Source organism: Rhinichthys klamathensis, unplaced genomic scaffold (assembly GCF_029890125.1).
Source record: "Rhinichthys klamathensis goyatoka isolate OS25496 unplaced genomic scaffold, OSU_Roscu_1.1 h1tg000098l_1, whole genome shotgun sequence".
Classification (NCBI taxonomy): domain Eukaryota; kingdom Metazoa; phylum Chordata; class Actinopteri; order Cypriniformes; family Leuciscidae; genus Rhinichthys; species Rhinichthys klamathensis.
Genome location: NW_026606637.1, coordinates 3,378,127 through 3,403,733, shown reverse-complemented (window position 1 = coordinate 3,403,733; position 25,607 = coordinate 3,378,127). Strand labels below are relative to the sequence as shown.

General features: G+C 42.4%; 1 protein-coding gene across 1 annotated transcript in view; it reads left to right on the top strand.

Annotated features, from left to right (window-relative positions):
• Positions 1-25,607, top strand: part of grin3bb (glutamate receptor, ionotropic, N-methyl-D-aspartate 3Bb) — a 135,302-nt gene that overhangs the window by 73,845 nt on the left and 35,850 nt on the right. The window contains exons 3-5 of the mRNA XM_056252679.1: positions 3,087-4,179; positions 6,852-6,997; positions 8,553-8,668. Coding sequence (XP_056108654.1) covers positions 3,087-4,179; positions 6,852-6,997; positions 8,553-8,668 — 1,355 coding nt within the window. The remainder of the gene's footprint in view (positions 1-3,086; positions 4,180-6,851; positions 6,998-8,552; positions 8,669-25,607) is intronic.

The window sequence follows — 25,607 nt, the reverse complement described above, 5'->3', positions numbered from 1 at the left end:
GGGCCTTCTTATTTTTTACAATTAAATTAGAAGTGATTTAATTCTTCAAAGAAGCCACATCAAAGTGGCAAATATAAAAACAGTTTTTAATGTAGCATAGAGCTGAAACTAAATAATTACAGAAACAATTAAGGCCCTGATATACTTCAAACTAAATCGAAGAATGAACTGGTGTGGCATTATTTCGAACATAATTGGGCCGAAACAAAGTGCTAAAGTGTTATTTTGTTAAATAACAGATTGGAGATTAAAATAATAGCAGATTTGTGTCATTTTTTATAAACACTAAAAACTGAGATGAAAAAGTAACATCAGGAGGAAATGTACTTTTGCTTTGGTTAAATAAATATTCAGTGATATCTTCCAAAGATCTTTGAATTTTGGTGCAATTTTTTTCTCTATATATTTTTGAAATGGCAACTAGTAAATATGATTTTTGTCATGCTGGCATGTGTGGAAACCTTTAAACCATGTGTGTTATAACTAGCCCTGTGATAGGTTGTGCCCCACCCACCCCTACAGACACCTATTTATGTGTTAAATTAACTGCTCTTAGAAAAATAGATTGGTATTTCATACATAAATAATTGAATTGAGAAATTTGATTCTTCAAAAAGTCATCAATAATTGATAAACAGGAATAAAACTGCCGCATTTGACACTTTATTACATGTAACATATTTTTAGAGAATAAATGGCTTTGATGTTTTATTCTGAACACTCATCAGTAGAACATCCTACCATCTGGATGAGATGTTCCAGACAGCTAGTGTCATGCTTAAGGACAGGCGCACGGCCATTTTCTCTTGCTGCGGCAAATTACTGGTGTTTGCCCAGACACTCAGCTGGAATGCAGACATGCTTTAGAGCTTTAAGCTTTATTTATGACTTCCCCTCAGTTGCCTTTCCCTGAGGAGGGATCACTCTTATCAAAAGCTCTGGCACATGCCTACCATGCAGGCCCGTCATTTTGTGTGGATCATGCCAGCACTCTGCCACACACCACTATATCTCTCACAACAAACAGAAGTGAAATGTGGCTGTGTAGGAAGCCTGGGTCTCTCATCACAACAGGATAAGGCTGAAAATCTGCCAACCAGACCCAAACATGCTGCATAATACCGGACAATTGCGAGGGTATAGCTGCAGGAGTGTGATACATAGCTCAGCAGCTCGTGCAAGATTTTGGCCACATTGTAATACAATAAAAGTAAATAACTTTCATTTTTTTATCAATATTTTGCATTTGCATGCATTTTTCTTACATTGAGGAGTTTAGTGAGGGAGAAGATAGTTATTAGTCAAACTGTGGCATTATCCCGCATAGGACAGTACCCGAGTCCTGTGAATGACTATTGTAAAATCGAAATTCTGTTCTTTTTAAGGAGTTTTACTTTACTGTGAAATAACGATTAGATCGAAAAATCATCCTATATTTTGCTAAATTGCCATATTGGTCAATACCCATTATATACAAAGCATTGGGTAGTAGATTAAAACTAATATTCATGTGTAATGTTGAAATTTCTTATTAATTCTAGTGAATCAGTTCAGATTGTTCATGTAAATGAACCAATTCTAGAAATATTTCACAGGCTTTGCTTCACAGAAGTTCTGTGCTGCATTTTAGGTCTTCTTTTTATAGTCAAATATTTATTTAAATGGTGCTGTTTATTAATATAATCACATAACAGAGGTATGTTACTCGTAGTGAGCAACCTTTTGTTAGTAGCTTGTGTAGATATTTGTCCCAAAAAAGTAGCTTGACTTTAGATTAACTACTTTAAATTGATTCACAAGTTCACACATACAAATAACCGGATAGAGTAAAAGAGTAGGCGTATTTAGCGTGCTGTCCGAGGGGAGGGCTCCGAGCTCAGAATTTGGCCCAAACCCAGAGGGATAGGAAGCAGCGGAGAGTTGCGAGTCGGGGGTGGCGGAGGGATGCAGAAAATTGTCGAGGAACATAGGTGAGTCAGCTACGTATATGGGCCTCCTCTTGTTCTGAATGGATAGATCATTTGAACGTGTTCCTACTGAATAAAACATAATTTAGCAACATTTTCTAAGTAGCTTCACCTACAATGAACGCTTGGATTAATAGAAGTAATATTTCTCTATCAGTTCCAATATCTTTTCCCATCTCACCTTACAATAGCCCCTCTCTTCTCAATATATAAAAGATCAGAAAAGTAAGAGCAGAGACAAAGAAAGCTTTTAAGTATTTAACAACATGTTCTCTTAATTGAGCTGAAACACACATGCTGTAACTTAGATGTCCTTTAGATACACACTGTCAGTCATTGGCAGACTAAGATGGGCCATTTGCTTTCTGTGACAGGTAGAACTATGGATAAATGTTTGGAGCCAAATTATATATTAAGCTTTTCTCCTCAGTTTTTCATTAACCAGCACAGCATTTGTCAAATGTCATATCTATTATTTATGACTCCAGACATTAATCTACAAGCTCAATGTCAAGACATTTCCTTAAGTGACCCGACTTGTGCACCAGAGCAGCAGCTGCCGACTGAGCGGCTGTAATTCTGAAGAGTGGGAGGGGGTTTCTCAATCAAATATATTGCTCTTTGAAAGCAACATCTGTAGTTTATGGTGTGACGGATGCCAGACCGTGTCAGTCATCCAGCTAGCCAATCCCTCTCCCAGGCCTTCCCCCCTCTGCCGCAGTTATATTTACTGTCTGCTTTGCTGTTGGAGAGGATAAAGCAAGCTTAACCTGTGTCCGATCCTGTTACTTACTCCCACATGTCTAGTTGTGAACCAGAGTCTTTGTCTGGGATCCCCCTGAGTAATTTTTCAGGCCTGATTAGCTTGGGCCCATTAGCTCGTGCTGGTATCATAGCTACATCATAAGCATTTTTGTTTACTGATGGCCATTTAAACTTACAATTCAGACTCGAAAGGTTCCCATGAGCAAAGATGGTAGCTTTCAGGTTACATACTTCCAGAGGGTTCTGCTGCAGCCGAGCAACTCGGCATAAATAGGAATGCTAACAAATAGTGTTCTCCAAATAATATAGGCCTCTTCCGATCATAATTTGACACTTGTATTCTTTCCCCCTCAGGTTCCTCTCTAATACGTCCTTTGTAGGGTTGACTGGCCCTGTCAGCGTTCAACGCAACCTTTCTCGTGTACACACCTCTCAGAGGGTCCACATTTGGAGTCTGCGGCGTGATGCCATCGGTCAGCCCACGTGGGTGACTGTAGGCAGCTGGGAAGGCGGTAGGTTGGATATAGAGGAGCAGGGATTGTGGCAGGGCTCGTCCCCTCGGCAGCGCACTGAGGGCCAGTTGGGCAGGGAAGGTCGTAGATGGCGGGCTGGCTTTCCTGTGTTGGGGAGTCGTGTGCGTGTGGTCACTCTGGTGGAGCACCCGTTCGTGTTCACTCGAGAGGTAGATGAGGATGGGAACTGTCCCGCTGGGCAATACTGTCTGGATGCAGGGACAAACAGCTCGGGAACCCTGGACCACTTGTATTCCGAGCGGGCTCAAGGCAACAGCAGCTTCTTGCCACCGGATTACAGCAAGTGTTGCTATGGATACTGTATTGATCTACTGGAGAAGCTGGCAGAAGACATGAACTTCAAGTTTGACCTGTACATAGTTGGGGACGGAAAATATGGTGCAGTCAAGGGTGGGCAGTGGACGGGGTTGGTGGGCGACCTGCTGAGTGGGGTGGCCGATATGGCTGTTACCAGCTTCAGCATCAACTCGGCTCGCAGTAAAGTGATTGACTTTACCAGTCCATTTTTTTCAACAAGTTTGGGAATACTGGTGCGCAGTAAAGACACAGCTGCACCTATTGGAGCATTCATGTGGCCATTGCACTGGTCCATGTGGATGGGCATCTTTGTAGCACTGCATATTACAGCGCTCTTCCTCACCCTCTACGAATGGAAGAGTCCCTTTGGCATGACGCCTCATGGACGTAACCGTGTGAAGGTCTTCTCCTATTCCTCAGCCCTCAACCTCTGCTACGCCATCCTCTTTGGCCGAACAGTCTCTAGTAAGACGCCCAAGTGTTGGACTGGACGTTTCCTGATGAACCTGTGGGCCATATTTTGCCTGCTGGTTTTGTCAAGTTACACAGCAAACCTGGCTGCAGTCATGGTTGGGGAAAAGACTTTTGAAGAGCTCTCTGGAATACATGATGCCAAGGTAAGATCTTTTGAGACACTTCGGTATATAGTAGAGATGCACGATTCTGGATTTTTTGAGATTCATGCTTTATTTGTTTAAACAAATAACAAATAACATGTAATGTACTAGAGGTTCTGACAAAATGTTAATTGCTGCAGTATATTTAGAAAATATAATTTTTTTAGCGGTTTGACTGAATGCTTCACTAATGCCGAGTTCAGACTGCACGATTTTCAAAATAATCGGGTCACTGTTGTTTTCACTCTGCATGACTATCTGGGGTAACATTCAGTTGCTGCTGTGTTCACACTGCACGATGGATCGGCGACAGGAGGTTTCACACTGCATGACTTTACAAAAGAAAGAATCGCCGACAACTTCTGCCTGGTCCGCAAACTACGTTTCACAACCAAACAAACGCAAGAAGTGATAGGAAATAACGGAAGATCACGCGTGCGTGAGACCGGAGTTCTCGCGCGACACTGAATTTGTTATTAAAAATGATAGCCTACAAATTGTCTGTGCACTGATTTGTAGCGAAAATGAAAAAAAATAATAAACAGTTTATGCAGAAAATGGTTGGGAAGACGAGGGGAGCAAGGACTGTGTTTTGCAAAGAGAGTTGGGGGTAAATAAATACATTTGCAAATGTCCTGCTGTTGCTGCTGGTCATGCAAATGTTTGTGCTTTGTTTCTGTTTGATATAATTGTAAATATAGGCCTATCTATTAAAATATTGATATTCTGGTCTATAACTCCTCCCCGAACATCCCGCTGTCCTTTATCTTGCTCTCTCATTGGCTGTCGGTCATCGCCGATGTAGTTTTCAGTCAGAACACATTCACACAGCAGGATTATGAATCGCCGACAGCTCCAGATATTTAGCATGCCAAATATCTCACGGGCGTCGGCGACTCGTCGGCGATTCTCTCAGATCGCGTCTTTGCTCATTCACACTGCGTGATTGTCACTCGCGTGAACGAGCACCGATTTGCCTGTGATTTCGGGCATTTGTCGGCGATTTCTCAAAACCTGTCGGCGAGCCAAAATCGGGGCTAAAATCGTGCAGTCTGAACTCGGCATAACTTGCGCATAAAGAGTTACTTGTTTACTTGCTGGATGATTCAGGGTATTTGAACAAATCTCATGAATGAATCATTCAATGACAAATAATTTTTTTAACAGTCATTTGTCGCCACCTTCTGGTGTAATGATGTAATCAATACAATCTTTATTTGAAGCTTCAAGTTCGCTACCGTAGACATCAGTGTTTATATCCGAACTATAAACTTGTATCCCAGTACTTCAATGATAATATGAATTATTGTAACACAGACATTTTGATACTGTGTGGTTAAAAATACTTTTTGTGAAGCTATTTCATACCTACACATGATAACTGCTCTCTCTGGGTCAGCGGCAGGGCCAAAGCAGATTTTAATATTCGCTATGAGCGTACTTAGACACAGCCGAATCGTTGTCATTTAGAAATAAGATTGTGTGGGTGTTTGAATCGGGATCACAAACTTTTAACAATTAATCGCTCAGCTCTAGTGCATACTGTATTTATAACCTCCATAAAACAATGTTGCTATAATTTAGTCTATCTTTGAACAGGTCATGTCATAGTTTTTTTTTTTTTTTTAAGACAAGGTCCTCTACGTTAAATGTGCAGTATGTAATATTGACAGCTAGTTGGCGAAATGGGTACTGCGGTTTTTCTAATTTCTAATTCTAAATATTGGAGAGAGTTGTTTCCCCCGCCAGAATCAATGGTCATGCTGGTTGCCAGTTTGAGGAAAAGCAAAAGGATCGAGCGCAATTGAAAATGGAAGGCGAGCAGACTTGTAAGTTTATGAGTTGATTTATCCGCGTTTTAATATGCTCCCATTCATGGAGATTTTTAGAAGGATGCTGAGGCTTCTGAAACAGTCAAACTGGATCTCTGACCCAGTTTGATTGGTCTCCATGGCTGCAATACGCTGTGTTTTTGCCAACTGGCAACCTGGGTTGTCGAAATACTATTGGGTAATTGGCAACGTGCCGTATCGCACAGAACAAAACAAAAACACACATTCCGACAAGGAATGCACATTACAAAGTAGAATAACTGGCTGTTGCGTTGTTTTTCAGAAAAACGAGTATGTGAACTTAGCATGTTTCCTAAATATCTGCAAACATATTATGGTATTTTTATGCTTTAGTACAGTGAAAAAATTGCATACAGCACCTTTAAAGACTAGTGTAAACATAACGTCTATCCTGAAGTCTAGTCCTACAGTGCTTCTGTCTACTTCATAGTGCCTGGCATGTCAAGTTGCTGAAAAACTAATGAGTGTTGACATTTATGGGTGGTCTCAGTTTAAAAAAAACTTTTTTGGACTGATACATTTTTGGGTTCTGAAACATACTCTATGCTTACATTATACATAAAACTGTTAAATCAAAGTTATCAAAGAGCATACAGTAGCTCAATCAGTAGAGCATGGCGCTGACAATGCTAATGTCATGGGTGCTATTCCCTGGGAATGCATGAACTGATAAAATGGATACTTTGAGTACAATTTAAATCACTGTCTGACAAATTAATTGATTTAATGTAAATAAAGTAAAATTGCATTTATCATGATATCACCCTGTAGAGCAAGCTAAAACAGTGCACTATAATCTGAGACTTAGCTGTTTTTCAGCTTCATCACCCATCTCAGGGATTCCGATTTGGCACTGTTCGGGAAAGCAGTGCAGAGGATTACATGAAAAAGAGTTTTCCTGAGATGCACGAGTATATGCGGAAATTCAATGAGCCCACCACACCTGAAGGGGTCGCCACTCTCAAGTAAGAGACCAATTCACCCAACAGAATACACTCAGCTAGCAGATGGCAGTTAGTGCTCCTGGTGTAGTCATACTGCCAAACACTATTAGTACATAGAGAAATGTACAACACATGGAGAAAAAAAACTGTGCATAGTTATCAATAATTCAAACAGCAGTTGCGCCCTTGTTCATTACAATGCAAATGCTGAATCTCAAGTCTTTTCTATATCAATCCTCCCTAGTGACTGGTTGACAATACTAGAGGTGTCAATACCTCGGCCAAAAAATTTCATTTTTTGAAAAATGCTGTCATTAAAATGAGGTGTTTGCCTGAAGCATTTTTTTCCTCTCAGCATATTTGAGTCTAAGTTCTGAGATTCCCTCTCACGGCTGCTCGCCAGGCGAGCGGTTTGTTGTTTCCTGCCAGATGCAGTGACACAGTCTGTCTCACACATACCAAATTCTGAAGAGTGTGCTTTTTTTTGTTTATTTATTTAAATATTGATTTATTTTTGGGCTATATAAAAAAATAGAGGAGAACTATGATGGAAAAAAGGAGGAGAATTAAAAATTCTTATGTGATTTTTATCTAAAGCCTAATTAACAAGTTTGAAAGCAACGACATAAATGGATTTTTTTTTCTAGCCTAGTTTGCACTCACACTAGAGATGAATTTAGAACAGCAGAAATATTAACATTTTGAGAGTCAGCGCATCTCACTTCCTTCCATAATTCCTTAGTAAAGGTTTGAGTCTGTATGACAGATGGCAGAATTAAGCCTGAAATCATGGCATAGAAGTTGCTTCATTTAATATTTGGATGTATCATTCGGAATGTAATTGGAAGAAAAACTTAAAAGAGACAAACGTCTTCAAAAGAGTCAAAGATCCATGAAGTATTTAAATTGGCTGGAAACACTTTAATCCTTTTTTTTTTCATTTTGAGAAGAGGATCAGAGGTATCAGTGACCATATGTATCGCAATGAACCAGCAAAGCAATTCATTTCTGAAATATTTGATTTTCAAATTTATGCCACAGTATGTCTGTTTTTGCCCTTTGATGGTGTTTATATGCAGTATTATTTGTACTCTAGATTTAGAAAAAATCATATTTAAAAGAATATACTAGTGGTAAAATGTTAAAAGTTTTCATTTGTCAATAAGCATTTTGATTAGCCAGATTGGGATAACACAGATTGGGATAAAATGTGTGGGAAAAGAAATGTTCTTATCAACCAAAAGTGCTACTAAATATGTTTAATTTCAAATTTGCTGCTGGCTGAACTTTTTGATAAATGACATCTTTTTCTTAATCATTAAATTAAGTAAGGGTGGACCGCTGCCCTTAAGGTGTCACAATCCATTAAAAGTCATTTTCGGGCTCTATTCAGCTTGCATGTGGTTTAGCGTATAGCTGCTGATTTATGGCCGCCACTGGAGTTTAAGAACATTTAGCTCAGACAAATGATGTCTGTGTTCCATTTGCACCGGAATCATACTGTGAATGTTTAATGAGAGTGTGTGCTTGCCTGTGTGTGTAGTTTTGTAGCCCCCCCTCTTTTTATGTTGTGAAGGACAGATCCGCCTCAACTTGATGCTTTTATCATGGACAAAGCCCTGCTGGACTATGAGGTGTCCATTGATGCCGACTGCAAGCTGCTGACAGTTGGTAAACCCTTTGCTATTGAAGGTAAGCAGAATGTACTATCAAACTCTTTTACTGGACACATTGGGCAGTTTAGTGTGTAACATTAAAGAGATAGTTCACCCTACTCACCTTCATGTTGTTCCAAACCTTTCTTTCTCAGTGTTGCTTTGGACCCTATTGACATTCAACTATATGAAAAACAGTTACAACATTCTTCAAAATATCTTTTTAAAGATTCATTCAAGGCGGCAGGGTTGCCGCGGGTCCTTTAAATTCAGTTTTATCAAGTTTAAAGCCATAAAAAAGTCTTAAATGGCTTAAATTGAATACGAAAAGTTTATACATTTATTATAATTTCAAGAGGTCTTAAATTTGGGACAGAAAAACAGGAAAAGTGAAATGCCCTAATGTGATTGATTATTAAACTTCAAAAGGCTATGATTTAATTAAAGGTACAATATGTAGGAATTTTGTAATAAAATATCCAAAAATCACTTGCACAGTGTGAAATATTTCCTGCAGTTGTGTACTTACAATATCCCAAAAGTCTCCAAAGATTTTTTATTTCAGAGAAATTCCAATTTTAAATAAGTGGCCGTCCCGGAAAAAAATGTCACCTGTCAATGACGCAATATCCGCGCTTTCCTCAGTTTCCGCTCGTACTGCCATAGCCATGACGTAACCATGGCGACAGACGTGGACAACTGTGTAGTGCGTAACGTTTAGCTGCACGCTGTTGTTGTTTCGTTCAACCATTATGGACCATGGCAAGCAGACTTTGAGACAAAAAAGGAGAACTAAAATGAGGATCAATATCGGCGTGGCGTTTTCGAGATGCCGAGAGCTCCACGTTCGCGACTAACTTGGAGCAACACCGCACTTGCATATACTTTTAGACAGGTGAGCAAATGTACATAAAACAAAAGGATGTATCTGTTTTTCCTTGCAACGCAAGTGAACTGTCAATAATATCACTTAAACAATGCGAGATACATAGGCCTATATGACGTGACAGATCAATCATTATGCATATGTTGATTCACCTCAAAAACTATCAAGTGATCGTTATGCTGATGAAAATTCACAGTTATATTGCTCTTTGTACTTTGGTAATGCTTTTTATCACTTGTGTTTTGACCGAGATTATGGCAGTGCAATTAAATACAATCGGATATGTGTTGTTAAACAATATTTAGCCATTACTTGCACATGTCTGTTCAAATTTACTTTGAGTACAATTGGTTTGAACACATAAAACAACACGGCATTAACCATAAACACGTAAAACTGCGCTGCATTAACCCAACAAATCATTTGACAAATAGCTGTAACAGGATAATATAGCATAACATTTCGCGTTCCTTGCAGTTAATTCATTTTGGTGACATAAAATATTGTGATTAGACGTACAGGTAATACAAAAACAAATAAATTACCTCATCCGTGATCATGATTCATTAATTCCATAACATCTCTGGATGGTGAAAACGACATCTCCCATCGTTCAACTCTCCCTCATAGCGTCATCAAGCTTCGCCTTTGTTATTGTTGGTAACTGCGCCTAGCCTGGCTCCGCCCTCCTACGCACTTCCGCTCAATTTTATTTTCCTTCAGTACTACGTCTGGGATTGTGCTGTAGACTTTGGTTTCCAGAAATAATTCTTTTACCGGTCCAATCAGCGAACAGAGGGAGTGGCTGAGAACGATGACGTTGATGTAGCGCGTCAGTTTGAGTTGGAGTTCAGTTGCAAAACTGCCGAATATCCAGAAGTTAAAGCCGGAGCAAGATCAATGTTTTGCTAAGTGTTGTTGGTGGCCATGATGTTGTGGCCCTCCTCCCCACGGGGTTCGGGAAAAGTTTAATTTTCCAGCTCACTCCGCTAGTGGTGAATGAGTTAGCTAAGGCGAACGATAGGATGCAAAGCCTATAGTTGTTGTCGTCTCCTCTTGTTGCACTAATGGAGGACCAAGTGAGGGAGGCAGAGAGGTTAGGAGTTGGTGCTGGGCAGCTCGGCGTGCACGATGATCACTGTACAGCATTTTGCGGCAGATCCGAAACGACCGCAGCGGCGTATTGTTAATGATTACACCCAGCTTCGACAGTTGACTGAATACATCACTGTCATTAGTGTCAAATATACATTTAGAATTTAGAATTGTTCCTTGAACTCTTAAATTCTATTCTAAACATCTTATTCTAAACATAATCCTCTGATCATTCGGACTTGTTTTTTTTTATTGCTTAAAACAATACACAAGTAATAACAGAAAACATAATACAAAAACAAACAAAAAATAATAATAAAAACAAAAATAAAACAGTAGGGGGATAATATAAAATAAACATGAACAAGTTAAGAGAATTACATGACACTGAAAAAAGGAAAATAATTACAAACATAATGTTTTTAAGGCTTTTTTTGTTCTCAGACAACTTAATTGAAAAGAGGTATTTTTACAATTCTTTCACAAATATAAGAAAGAGAGGTTTAGCATTTAGATATTTAGATTTATGAATATGGAATTCGGACTTGTTGTTTCCAGCCGGTTTCGGCGCATGACATACGTCACGACCACACGTTAGCGATTGGCTATGGCAGATCCTGAGTGACGCTGGGCAGATCCAATAGTTTTGAACTTTAACAGAGAACCCGCCTACAAGGAAGTAAACGTTTCTCAATGGAGCGAGGCCAGACTCTCTGTACAAATGAAATGTACGAGAGTCTGGTAGAACCAGGCTAAACTGCGCCCTCTTCTGGCAAAAAATTCCTACATATTGTACCTTTAAATGGGAACGCTGCACGTTTCAAAGTAAATACATGACACTGTTGCACGTTGTAAAGGCTCATGGTTTCAGAGTAGTTCGCAATCAATGAATGCCACAGATTTGTGCCAGGCAATTGTCGACTGCTTAGGATCTACTGTTGATGAATTATGACATTGTTTACATTATGGTGTTTATATCACCAGCAAACTCATCGCCATTCTAATACGTTCAACAGCTTTGTATACAGGGGTTATCAGGGTTTCAGTTGTATTTCTTCTGTTCCATAAGTGCCACCTACTGTCAGATAGTGAATTTGCATTTTCATTCAGCCAGTCTGCTGTTTAAAGGGTGGAATATGCAGGATGTTTTATAAAAAACAAAGTATAGGCTCATACAAAAATAATCCCTCTCAATCATTACTTATGATCCACTAGAAGTGTGTGGTGGTGTTTGTGTCTACAAAGACCTTAGTTGCATCAGAAATAGCAAACTTCCCTACTATATAAACAGACTATGTGACAAAAGAAGTATGTCCGAATTCACAGTACTGATAAAGGAGTAGGCAAAAAGTACCTGAATGACCTATTACTTCCAGCGAAATTCTGAGTGCGCATACGATGGACACTTTACTATCCCATTAGCCACGGAAGAGGATTTGTGAATGGCATTGAAGTGACGCAACTGATGCTGGTAGGTCACATGATAAAGACAACATGGCTAATCCATAGACTGTAAAAAAATATGGACGTAGTGTCCCTGACGTCACCTGTAGGTTTCTGAAGAGCATTTTTAAAGCCCAAAGTGGGCAGAGCCGGCCATCGCCGTCTTGGCCGCGCGTCACTCCCGGATAACCAAAACTGGGCAAAGAGGCAGGATTAGCTGAGGTGACGTGATGGATAACAGACAGCAGACAAACGGCTAGTAGTGACAACAGCGACAATCCACCTGTCACTCAAGTGGCCATCCCCTTAATTATGCAGAACTTTAAGGCTTAATATAATTTAAACGAATAAGTTATGAAAAAAATAATTCTCCCCTCACAGTTGTCATGAAGGGAAAAATTAGCTATATAGACCAAAACCGCTTTTTGTACCAGGCTGTAAACCTATTTTGTTCTGCTGTAAAGTTATTAAAGTTAACATGGGGGGTATATTGACTCACTTTTGCAGCCTGTCTCTAGCGGCCAGTCGATGAATTGCAGTTGAAGTCACTTCCGTGTTGGATTCAAGAAAGAGACCGGAAGGTTGCCGCTTGGGCTAATGTTGAACGTCCGGATTGCATTCATAATACACATATTCATACTATATAGAACGTACCTTTTTTAGCAGTTGTGAAGTAATTACTTATTCAAAAGTACCTCTTCAAGAGAGTATGAGATAGATGCAGATATTGTCTTTTGCCTGTATTTTCTTATTTTATAATTCTATTGCTGTGCTTGGAACGTTTCTGGGCTGCAACCTTTGGCAAGTGTCGTCTGTGCTATTCGCTAATGTTGCTATTGCCTTATTGACTGCTGTCTGTAACTCGACAGATTACTAGGCATTGTAATTACGTTTTAATGATGACACGTAATTATTGTTTATTATAGCGAGCTAGACTGAAGATGGGTAAACAACTCACTCGCAAATTACAGTCAGTCATCAAATGATTAGCCTAACTGTTCGTTGCACACAGAAATGCCATTTATGCATGATAATCTTCCAGTTAGTCTGCTCTGTTAGGCGCTGTCTCATGTGATGATGATGCAGGTTGGACTGCGTGTATTCTGTCAACTGATATGATGTCAGGAGTAGAGGGTAATTTACAAATCTCATAAACTTATATTTTATTCACAATAGAATATAGATAACATATCAAATGTTGAAAGTGAGACATTTTGAAATGTCATGCCAAATATTGGCTCATTTTGGATTTCATGAGAGCTACACATTCCCAAAAAGTTGGGACAGGTAGCAATAAGAGGCCGGAAAAGTTAAATGTACATATAAGGAACATCTAGAGGACCAATTTGCAACTTATTAGGTCAATTGGCAACATGATTGGGTATAAAAAGAACCTCTCAGAGTGGCAGTGTCTCTCAGAAGTCAAGATGGGCAGAGGATCACCAATTCCCTCAATGCTGCGGTGAAAAATAGTGGAGCAATATCAGAAAGGAGTTTCTAAGAGAAAAATTGGAAAGAGTTTGAAGTTATCATCATCTACAGTGCATAATATCATCCAAAGATTCAGAGAATCTGGAACAATCTACAATCAAAGGGTCAAGGCCGGAAAACCATACTGGATGCCCGTGATCTTCGGGCCCTTAGACGGCACTGCATCACATACAGGAATGGTAATGGAAATCACAACATGGGCTCAGGAATACTTCCAGAAAAAATTGTTGTGAACACAATCCACCTTGCCATTTGCCGTTGCCGGCTAAAACTCTATAGGTTAAAAAAGAAGCCATATCTAAACAGGATCCAGAAGCGCAGGCGTTTTCTCTGGGCCAAGCCTAATTTAAAATGGACTGTGGCAAAGTGGAAAACTGTTCTGTGGTCAGACAAATCAAAATTTGAAGTTCTTTTTGGAAAACTGGGACACCATGTCATCCGGACTAAAGAGGACAAGGACAACCCAAGTTGTTATCAGCGCTCGGTTCAGAAGCCTGCATCTCTGATGGTATGGGGTTGCATGAGTGCGTGTGGCATGGGCACCTTACACATCTGGAAAGGCACCATCAATGCTGAAAGGTATATCCAAGTTCTAGAACAACATATGCTCCCATCCAGATGTCGTCTCTTTCAGGGAAGACCTTGCATTTTCCAACATGACAATGCCAGACCAGATACTGCATCAATTACAATATCATGGCTGCGTAGAAGAAGGATCCGGGTAGCTACTGAAATGGCCAGCCTGCAGTCCAGATCTTTCACCCATAGAAAACATTTGGCGCATCATAAAGAGGAAGATGCGACAAAGAAGACCTAAGACAGTTGAGCAACTAAAAGCCTGTGACAAGAATGGGACAACATTCCTATTCCTACACTTGAGCAACTTGTCTCCTACGTCCCCAGACGTTTGCAGACTGTTATAAAAAGTAGAGGGGATATTCCTCGACCTGGCCAATGCTTTTGGTTCCGTCTCCCATTCTGTCATCTGGGCAGCCTTCAACTTCTTTCATGTGCCTGAAACCATCACAAATTTGGTCAGAAACTACTTCAAAGATTTGCAATTCTGCATAACAACCGCAGAATACACAACATCATGGCAACCATTGGAAGTGGGTATCATGGCAGGGTGCACCATATCTCCTCTAGCCTTCACCATGGCAATGGAGGTGATTATCAGGGCATCTAGATGGGTAGTCGGAGGGGAGCGTCAGCAGGCTGGACAGCGGCTACCTCCGATTTGCGCCTATATGGACGACATGACCACCTTGACCTCAACCATCGCCTGTACCAAACGCCTGTTAGTGAAGCTTCATTCCAACATAACATGGGCAAGGATGAAGTTGAAACCCAGTAAATCCAGGAGCATATCCATCATCAAAGGAAAGCTTACAGACCAGAGGTTCAATATCAATGAAACACCCATTCCATTGGTATCAGACAGTGTTGTTTTTGGCAGCCCTTTTAGTTTTAGTCTTAGTCTTAGTCTTTTGGACGAAAATGCTTTTTAGTTTTAGTCACATTTTAGTCACTTAAAAACTTCATAGTTTTGGTCAAGTTTTAGTCGACGAAAACGCAAAAAGGTTTTAATCAAGTTTTGGTCAATTTTAGTAAAAAAAAAAATAAAATAAATAGTCTTTAAAAAATAGAGAAAATAAAATGTGGCTGTGTCAAAATTGGTATCAAGTTCAAAAATAGAAAAGAAATAAAAGTGCCACTTTGCAATCTGTTAAAAAAAAGAAAAGAATAGAAATCCATTTGGCAAGACAGGTCTATTTATCCCTGCATTAGTGGCTGCAATGAGCCTGTTTTGAATTGCACAATTTCTCAAAAGTCATGCTCAATGTTCAGCTGAGATCTGTATTTTGTTTTCAGTGAAACTGAAACAGCTGAAAAGCCCATCTCACAGACAGAGATATGATGTGGCGAAGGGAAGAAGAATGCACACAGCTCTCTGCCTTTAGCCTACTTGAAAATGTGATATAGACTTAGACTTAGACTTAGACTTATCTTTATTAATCCTTTTAGGAAGACTCCTGCAAGGAAATTGACAATTCCAGCAGCAGTTTTAGCAAAGGAAAAAGAGAGTAGCAGAGAAAAGGAGAGAATTCAATACAACAGTACAATAATAATAATAACATTAACCAGAATATCAACAACCATAAATTATTTAAAAAATTGTCAATGTTAAGTCCACTGTTATAGTGATATAGTGACCAGGTATAATGTAAGTCCAGGTGTGTATGTATGTGTGTATGTATGTGTATGTATGTATATGTATTGTCCTCTCTGCCCTATTTCCTCCTCCCCCCCAAGTGAGGAGTTGTAGAGTCTGATGGCATGAGGGAAAAGGGAGTCCTTGAGTCTATTAGTCCGGCACCTGGGAAGGAGCAGCCTTCCACTGAACCGGCTCCTCTGAGTGCTGATGATGGTGTGCAGAGGGTGGTTGGCATTATCAATAATGTCCAGTAGTTTGTCCAGTGTCCTCCTCTCTGCCACCATCACCAGTAAGTCCAGCTTTATACCGATCACAGAGCCGGCCCGCCTGATCAGTTTATCCAGCCTGTTGATGTCCTTCTTGGATATGCTGCCCCCCCAGCACACCACAGTATAGAAGAGGACACTGGTGACCACAGACTGGTAAAACATGAACAGCAGTTTGCTGCAGATGTTAAAAGAACGCAGTCTCCTCAGGAAGTACAGCCTGCTCTGTGTCTTCTTGTACAGGTGGCTTGTGTGTGTTGTCCAGTCCAGTTTGTTATCCAGCCACAGTCCGAGGTATTTGTATGATTTGACTGCCTCCACCTCAATTCCCTCCAACAGGACCGGTTGCGGTCTTGATCTGGTCCTCCCAAAGTTAACGACCATCTCCTTTGTCTTAGAGGTGTTGAGCTGTAGGCCGTTAGTGCGACACCAGATAGCAAAGTCCCACACCAGACTCCGATACTCCTCCTCCCCATCACCCCCAATACACCCAACGATGGCTGTGTCATCCGCGTACTTCTGTACATGAGACAGCTCCGAGTTATAACAGAAGTCCGAGGTGTACAGGTTGAAGAGAAGAGGGGCCAGCACTGTGCCCTGAGGAGCTCCAGTGCTGCTGACCACAGTGTCATACATGATGTCCTTCATCCTGACGTGCTGTGGCCTGTCCGTGAGGTAATCTCGGATCCAGTCCACCAGAGAGGGGTCCACTCCCATCCTGATCAGTTTGTCCTGGAGTATGGGGGGGCGGATGGTATTGAAGGCGGTGGAGAAGTCCAAAAAGAGTATCCTCACTGTGCCGTTCCCCTTATCCAGATGGGAGTGGACCCGGTGCAACATGTAGAGGATGGCATCCTCCACACCAACATCTGGCTGGTACGCAAACTGCAGGCGGTCCTCGGCGTGCTGCACCTGGGGTCTGAGGAGGCTGAGGAGGAGCCGCTCCAACGTCTTCATCAGGTGTGAAGTGAGTGCCACTGGTCGAAAGTCATTCAGCTCGCTGGGCCTGTTCTTCTTGGGAACTGGAACGATGCAGGATGTCTTCCAGAGGGTGGGCACTCTCCCTAGCTGCAAGCTAAGGTTGAAGATCCGTTGGAGCGGCTCCCCCAGCTCTGCAGCGCAGGTCTTCAGCAGTCTCGGACACACTTTATCCGGGCCCGCTGCCTTCCCCGGCCGGAGCCTTCTCAGCTGTTCTCTGACCTGGTCTGTAGTGATGAGGGGCGGGGCTTGTATTGAGGAGGAGGGGGTACTGTGGTGTTAGGGGAAAAGTATATAGAGGGGGGCATTGCAAAGTCGGGGGGGGTGATGGGTAGACTGGGGTATGGTGGTGTCAGAGGGGAGGTGTGTGGGGGGAAGGAGACATTGCTGCAGTGGGGGTGTGGGTGTGGGTGAGGGTTGGGGTGACAAGGGCTGATTAAACCTATTGAAAAATTCATTCAGCTCATTGGCCATCTCCATTGTCCCCCTTGTAGCTCTTGTCTCTGTGTTATGACCAGTGATGGTCCTCACGCCATCCCAGACCTCCCTCATGTTGTTCTCCCTCAGCTTCTCCTCCACTTTCCTCCTGTAGTTGTCCTTAGCTTCCCTCACACATTGTTTCACTTCCCGCTGTGCTGCCTTCATGGCCTCCCTGTCCCTACTCCTGAAGGCAGCCTTCTTCCTGTTGAGGACAGCCTTGACCTCCCTTGTTACCCATGGCTTGTTATTAGGGTAACAGCGAACAGTCTTGATGGGGCAGACCATATCTGCACAGAAGTTCAGGTAGTCCGTCAGACAATGTGTCATCCCCTCTATGTCCTCACCATGCGGGTCGATCAGCAAATCCCAGACTGTGGTGTTATAGCAGTCTCTCAGGGCACTTTCCATCTCAGGGGACCACCTCCTGCTGGTGCGAATTGTCACTGGTTGTTTTTGGACCAGGGGAGTGTACAGTGGCTGTAGGTAAACCAGGTTGTGATCAGATTTCCCCAGTGGGGGAGGGGAGTCGCTCTGTATGCATCCCTCACATTAGCATACAGGAGATCAATTGTCCTGTTGTTTCTTGTAGGACAATCTACAACCTGGTAAAAAACGGCCAAAGTAGAGTCCAAAGTTACATGATTAAAATCCCCCCAAGATGATCATAAAAGCCTCAGGGTGCTGTGTCTGCAGCGCTGCTGTGACGGAATGGATCTTCTCACAGGCAGCGTCTGCGTCCGCTCTCGGAGGGATGTAAACACAGAGCGCGATCACATGGCTGAACTCCCTCGGCAGATAGTATGACCGCAGGCTAACAGCTAGCAGCTCGAGGTCCCGGCAACATGAGGCTGTCTTTACGGAAACATATCCTGGGTTACACCAGCGATTGTTGACATACATAATGAGTCCTCCACCTTTGCTTTTTCCACTTGCCTGTGTGTCTCTATCGGCTCTCACGGCAGTGAATCCAAGCAGGTCCACGTTAGCATCTGGTACAAGGTGGTTTAACCATGTCTCCGTTAAGATAAACAAACTGATCTCACAGTAAATCCGCTGGTTGTTCAGCGCGGACAGCTCTTCAATCTTATTCGGAAGCGAATTCACATTCCCCGCTCGCTCATTCAGCTCAGGGTCGCGCGCTCAACACAGAATGGCCTGCTGGTTCGAGAATATGTGGAATAAGAGCTGCCTCCGACTAAAGTTTTTATTTTAGTCGACTAGTAGTTGTTCATTTAAGGGACAAATCGCCCCTTTATATTAATTTAATTACTTAAATAGGCTATACGGGATATTGAGCGTTATAGCCGCACTCAAGTGCACGACCGCACGCATAAAGCTTGCCACAAAGAACCGGCAAAAGTAATGATTATGAATGTGTAAAAAATAGCAAGGAGACATTTAATTGTTTATTAATAAACTGGTGTTTTCGGTGTCGCTGCAAAGATGAATTTGACGATGCGGACTCACCATGAACGAATAAAGATAAAAAGGCATAAAACAGAAAATTTCCTCCCGTTTTGGAGGAGACCTGTCACGCCAGTGGGGCGCACCCCACACTTTGAGAACCGCTGGATTATACTGAAACTGAAAGTATGTCCATAAATCATCTCGTCGTTTCCGACCACCAAGCCCGTTTATTGGCTTCGCCGCCATGGTCCTTCGAAGATGTGTGGTGAGTGACTAGCCACAGCCGCAGGTGTGTTGTTGTGTGGAATCTGGTGCGCGCGCGGCATGGGCACCAAAAACAATGATAGGAAGCGGCAGCATTGCTGATACTTTTTTAGCTCAAAACAGACAGATTTCACGCAAAATAGGCAGAAATGACATGCATTGCGAACGTCAGACTTATAGTCATTTTCGTTCCGTCTCGTCTTGTCAACGAAAACTCGAAAACGTCTCGTCATGTTTTAGTCACCTTGGAGCCATTTTTAGCTAGTCATCGTCGCGTTATCATCATAAAAAAAAGTGCGTCAACGAAATCATTTCGTTATCGTCATCGCTGACGAAAACAACATTGGTATCAGAGCAGCCCGTCAAGAGCCAAGGACGGTGGTACAATGCAAGTCTCAAAGACACAGAGCAGGGTAACCAACTGAGGGAGGAAACCATCAAAGGCCTTGTCAGTATTGATAAGACTTCACTTCCGGGCAAGTTGAAACTGTGGTGTCTGCAGTTTGGGTTGCTCCCCCGCCTAATGTGGCCTCTAACGGTGTACGAGTTTCCCATTTCCAAAGTTGAGAAGCTGGAGAGGACAGTCAGTGCATACGTCAAGAAGTGGCTGGGACTCCCGCGCTGCCTCAGTAACATCGGGTTGTACGGACACGGTGCACTGGAACTGCCTATCTCTAGCCTCAGCGAAGAATATAAGTGCACCAAAGTGAGACTGAGCATGACCCTGGCAGAGTCTCAAGATGCAGCCATACATACAGCTCCTCCCAGATTGGCAACTGGGAGGAAGTGGACCCCAGCTGAGGCGGTAGAGCAAGCACAATCCGCTCTCAGACATGTCCCAGTATGGAGACATACTGGGACATGTGCAGCAAGGAAGATATGGGTTTGGACTTGGGACAAGTCGACCTACATGGCACAAGGCAATACCTGCAGAGAGAAGAAAGCTGGTAGTAGCTGAGGTCCAGCACCAACAGGAAGCAGAGATATGCGCAAAGGCAGTGTCACAGGCCAAGCAGGGCCAGTGGACTACCTGGGAAAACCTGGAGCACCGTAAGCTCACTTGGAGAGATCTGTGGGAGATGGAAGGAAGCCAAATCAGCTTCATCATCAGGGCCACCTATGATGTTCTTCCTACACCCAAGAATCTTAAACAGTGGTTTGGAGATGATCCAGCATGCCCTCTCTGCCAAACCCCGGCAACTCTCAGGCACATCCTCACCGGCTGCAAAACCAGCCTGTCCCAAGGGCGGTACACCTGGAGGCACAACCAAGTCCTACGCCAACTGGCTGTCATTCTGGAAGGACGGCGATCGTCCATCAATGCCCTCCCTCACCCAACAGCCGGACACTCATCCAATATCCCCTTCGTGAGAGCAGGGCAGTGCCCAGTGAAAACAGCTGCAAGAGTGGATAGCACCCTCTTGGACTGGACCGGGACTGGAAAATGCAAGTGGATTTAGATCAGCAACTCAAGTTTCCACCAGAGATTTTAAACACCAATCTCAGGCCGGATCTTGTTTTGTGGTCTACTTCACAGAAGTCCCTGTTCATCGTGGAACTAACTGTACCATGGGAGGCTGCTGTGGGAGAAGCGTATGAACGGAAAAAGCTGAAGTACTCTGATATAGCTGTTGAGGCAAAACAACAAGGCTGGAGTACACAGGTATTTCCGGTAGAGGTAGGGTGCAGAGGATTTGTGGCCACATTCATAACCAGACTCCTGAAGGGGGTGGGAGTTCGGGGACAGGCCTTCAGGAAAGCCATCAGATCACTGTCGGAGGCAGCAGAGCATAGCAGCAGATGGACCTGGATAAAGAGGAAGGACACCAACTGGGCTGCAAAGAACAATAAAGAGGGGTAAAAGCAGAAGGGGGCTCACCTGGGACGCCAGGTGTTGCCGTTGAGTCCTTTGGAGGTGTCGTGGGTTTATCAACGAAACACCGGTGAAGGAGGGTGCCCACCTGAAGACCCTAATGACGTTCTTACCCCTCTCCCCACTTAAAACAAGGAAGTGCTGATTACTAGGGATATTAACATCAAGTCCTATGAGCTGAACAAAATGCCACTGTTGTAATTAGAAAACGTAATGCACCTTTTATAAATCATAAGTTTAGATTTTTGATTTTTACATTAAACCATTCATATTTTATCAATATATGTAAAGGCCAGAAAAAGATCAATTGGAATACCATATTATTTACCCTAAACTGTCAAAGGTAGGGGTTGTGAGATGAGGCGAGAACTCGGAGATGCAAAAGAACTGGCTTTTTTTTTTTTTTTTGACAAAACAAAAGTACTGCATGGGGGAGAACAAGACCAGCATCTGGAAAAGGCAGGATTGGACATGGTTACAGGATCAGGCAGGACACAAATGGTACATAAGACAATGAACTGGCACAAGACTGAAAGCACAAGGAAAATAAATAGGGAGAGCAAACAAAGCAGGTAATAAGGGAGGACAGGTGTGGCAAATGAACCAATAATCAGATAACAAGAGGAGTGGGGTTAGACAATAGACAGGGGAGCACATGGCACAAAGAAACAAACATGACAAGTCATGTGCTCACACCAAACATGATTTTGTGGCAAAACTTCTGTTAAACATCATCACTGCGTAAGAGACACTCAGAGTCAAATTAATAAAAAGAAGTATTTTATTCTTGCAAGAATAGGTTCAGTCCTAAACACACAGAAGTTCAATCTGTGCGAGGAGTGACACACACGGATGAGCAGAAGGGGGGTTCTTATAGCATTTTCAAGGACCTTTTCCTTCTAAGTTTACACTATGATAAAGGTTGTTGTGTCTTTTAAGGGCATGACTGCATCTTCCAGGCGCCTCTCAGGCTGCCTCAGTCCCTCTCAGGCCTTAACTTAATACAGAAATGCACTAGTCAAACACTGACCAGTCCCTAAGGTCAAAAGGTCTCCTCCCATCTGCTCCTGAGCATCACCCCATGCACGTACACAGACATTTCAGTTTATGTCATCAAAATCATCAGGAGCCACATGGCTCAAAATCCATCTAGTCACATTAACTACTGATCACTGTAAGATTAAAATTTCCTCTACAATGACAACCCCCCCCCCCCCAAAAAACAAAACAAGAGCATGAACACAATCACAAGCCATGTGCCCAAACTTGACACGAACATGCCTGCGTGTCCACACAGCACAAGACATACAGTACATGACATGAAAACACACGGCCGAAATAAACACAAACCGCGTGCGACACCGAACACAAAACGCACGCGGACAGAAGAGTGTACGGCCTGAGCGAACTCGAAACCACATGCTCACCAAGAAAGACAATAGGAGTGTCAGAGCTCTATCACCAAACCAAGAATAAACAGACCGAAGTGACAGAACCCTGACATGGACATGACGAAATCTGCTATGTAATGTCATTCTCTGAGCAAAATGGGTGTAATTATAAATATGGACTGCCATCAGGGGGTAGATGCTGTGCTTGAGGGAAATAAAGAGAACAGAGACAAATTGGGCAGAAATATTCAAACTTACATTTGCATATTTTAACAAATCCCCAACTGACAAGGGAAGAAAAAAGTAAGAAGTCAACTTGGCACAGATCTCTCCTGCTGTCATGCATTTTAGTGGAGAAGCCAATTTAAATGCAAACCTGGGTTGTTTTCCTGAGCTGCCTATACAGGAAGCACAGCTCTTTCTAGGAGGAGGCACTGAAAGGTGTGCTGTAGGAAAGAGAGAACGTTGGGTAAAGTTGTGGTCCAGTTTGTAATTTTTTCATTTCCTCAGCTGGGTGTCTGGGCTAATTGAGCTCATGCCCCGCTCGAGTCGTGTTAATTAGCATATGCCTGTTGTCTCAGGTCTTGTGCCTGGTCATTCTCACTCGGCCCGATTAATACCTCTGTAAACGTGCTGGACAATGTTATGCATGTTTTTAATGGATTAATAAGCATGGGCTCATGCATCAGCCATAATTTAACAGAGTGGTCTTGCCCTTCAGTTCTGCCCTTAAATGGTGCAAAATTATTTGTCATAGTCGTGAAATTGCTCAGAATTTATGATTGCAGAGAGGCACAGAATATAAATCATTTCCCCCTTGTTTCACGAAAAAGATTTAAGCTAGTCCCAGACAAAAATGCAAGTTTGAGCTGTTTTAACTGAAAGTAACACTGACCAGTACCACTGTTTTGTCTCAAGATGCACACCAGTAATGTTATTTTCTCAGAATTTATGATTGCAGAGAGGCACAGAATATAAATCATTTCCCCCTTGTTTCACGAAAAAGATTTAAGCTAGTCCCAGACAAAAATGCAAGTTTGAGCTGTTTTAACTGAAAGTAACACTGACCAGTACCACTGTTTTGTCTCAAGATGCACACCAGTAATGTTTTTTTCTCGGGCACATTTATAAAAGCTATTTAAAAACCCTAATTGAACTAAGGCCTAATCCTGGCTTAGTCTAAGCTCTGTCTGTGAAACCGGGACTTAATCTTATATACACTGCAAAAAATTATTTTCTTAATCAGTATTATTGTCTTGTTTTCTATAGTTACAATAAATAAACATACTAAAAACAAGATGCATTTATTTCAGTCACAACTCATTAATATTTCATATAATACTCATTTAATAGTTTAATAAATAAAATATATTTTAAAGTGTATTCTTCAGTGTGAACTGAATGTAATGGATTCGGACACGCATGTTAAATGAAAATGTATTCATTTAAATTCAAATTTTAAGTTTACATTTAAGCGCTTTGAGCGCTTTTGGCCGACAGAAGTAGGACTTAAGTAAATCTTTATATATAATTTCATAATTACTACTGTCTTTAAATATGGTTAAAATGCACTGCTGAATGCAATGACAAGCACCAATGAAACACTACTTACTTTAGAACACTTGTATTCTTCGGTTAGACTAGTGAGAGGTAGTTCCAGGACCCCTTTGCCATAGAAGCTGATGTTAGTTAAACATCATGAGACACTGAGCCGCTTTTTTGCGTATGAAGTGATGGTTCGCTCCATCTTCGCCACGGTTGTTAATGGGACTTCATAGACCTAGTGGCCACATTGTCCAGGGGAGGAGTCCGAACTGTTGGTAACAGAGATTCAATTTCCCCATTTCTTGTTGATGTTGTCCAGGCCATTAACAATGTCTTTTGCTTGGTTGTTGCACCTGCTCTCTGACCTTAAGGCTTGAGTTGTACCATCTGCCTAGGCTTTAGACAGGCTGCTCAGGTATTGGGTCGTCCCTCTAAGCACCCCTTTGACTACGGAGATGCTGCCAGATCATGCTTGTATGCTCTAAGCAGCCAGAGAATCCTGGAATTTCTGCTTTCTGTACAGATGCATGTACTTGTTTCTTTCCAGAAAGGCATACAGCATCGGTGCTACTATGCGAAAAAATATTTTGCCCTCGACGTTGAAAAGGCAGATTGGCCCAAAATTGCCTGATGTCTGATGCACCCTTTTCTTTTGGTATTAGCATGCTGCAAGCTCTTTGCCAAGCCTTGGGTATTCTTTGCTTCTGCCATACTACTCATGAGGGTCCACAGAAAGCGTAGGATGTCCAGTGCATTATTGTAGAGCTTGTATGGTACTCCGTTAGACCTCAGAGCCGATGCTGCTTTTGCTCGTCAGACCGTGTTTTCTACCTCTTTCCATTTAGGAGCGCTAGTGTCCAGGTGGAAATCAGGTTGTTGAATCGGCGGTATTTTAGGTTGGATGACTATCTGCTCATGCCTTTTTGTGTCATGGTGGACGTTTTCCAGGTGTTCAATTCCTGCCTTGATGTTTTCAGAGTTCCACTTTTTTCCTTTGCGAAGAGGTCTTTGACGAACTTGAAAGGGTATTTACAACAAGGTGTTTGCTTGTTCTTTCTTCTTGCGCCATTTCATCAAGTTCTCTGCCTTTTGCAGAGTTGCTCAACATCAACCTCTCAGCGTCAGAGGCTCTTTTCCACAGTTTTTTCTTCTGTCTCCTCTCTTTGACTAGCCTCTCAATCTCTTGCTGCCTTCTGGATTTGGGTGGTGTGGTAGTTTCTTTCCACTTCTCCCTTTAGCCACTCCGAAGTGCTCATCTCCATAGGTTCCACTTCCAAGCTGCCACTGCTGTGCCTACTTGTTGCTCCAAGATTTGGATTTTTAATTGTTTCTCATTCTTTTTTGTTAACAGCTTTGGGACACTTCACACCAGGTTTGCTGCCATCAATCTTTTTTTTCCCTCGGAGGTCTTTGTGGTTGCGTTGGCTCCTCGAACCGACATTTCTTTGCTAGTAGCTCTCTCTCCAGTAACAGGGGTGCTGATGCTCTGCAAACTTTGGTTTGTGTCCTGTCACTGTGCTTCACTTGACTTATGTGACCAGTTACCTTGTAAGAAGTACTGGTCAATACGAGGCCCTTGTCTCTGCTCTGTCAAGAACCTTTTTTTCCCTTGGTGGATCCTCAAGCCCTTCTCTGATGTTAT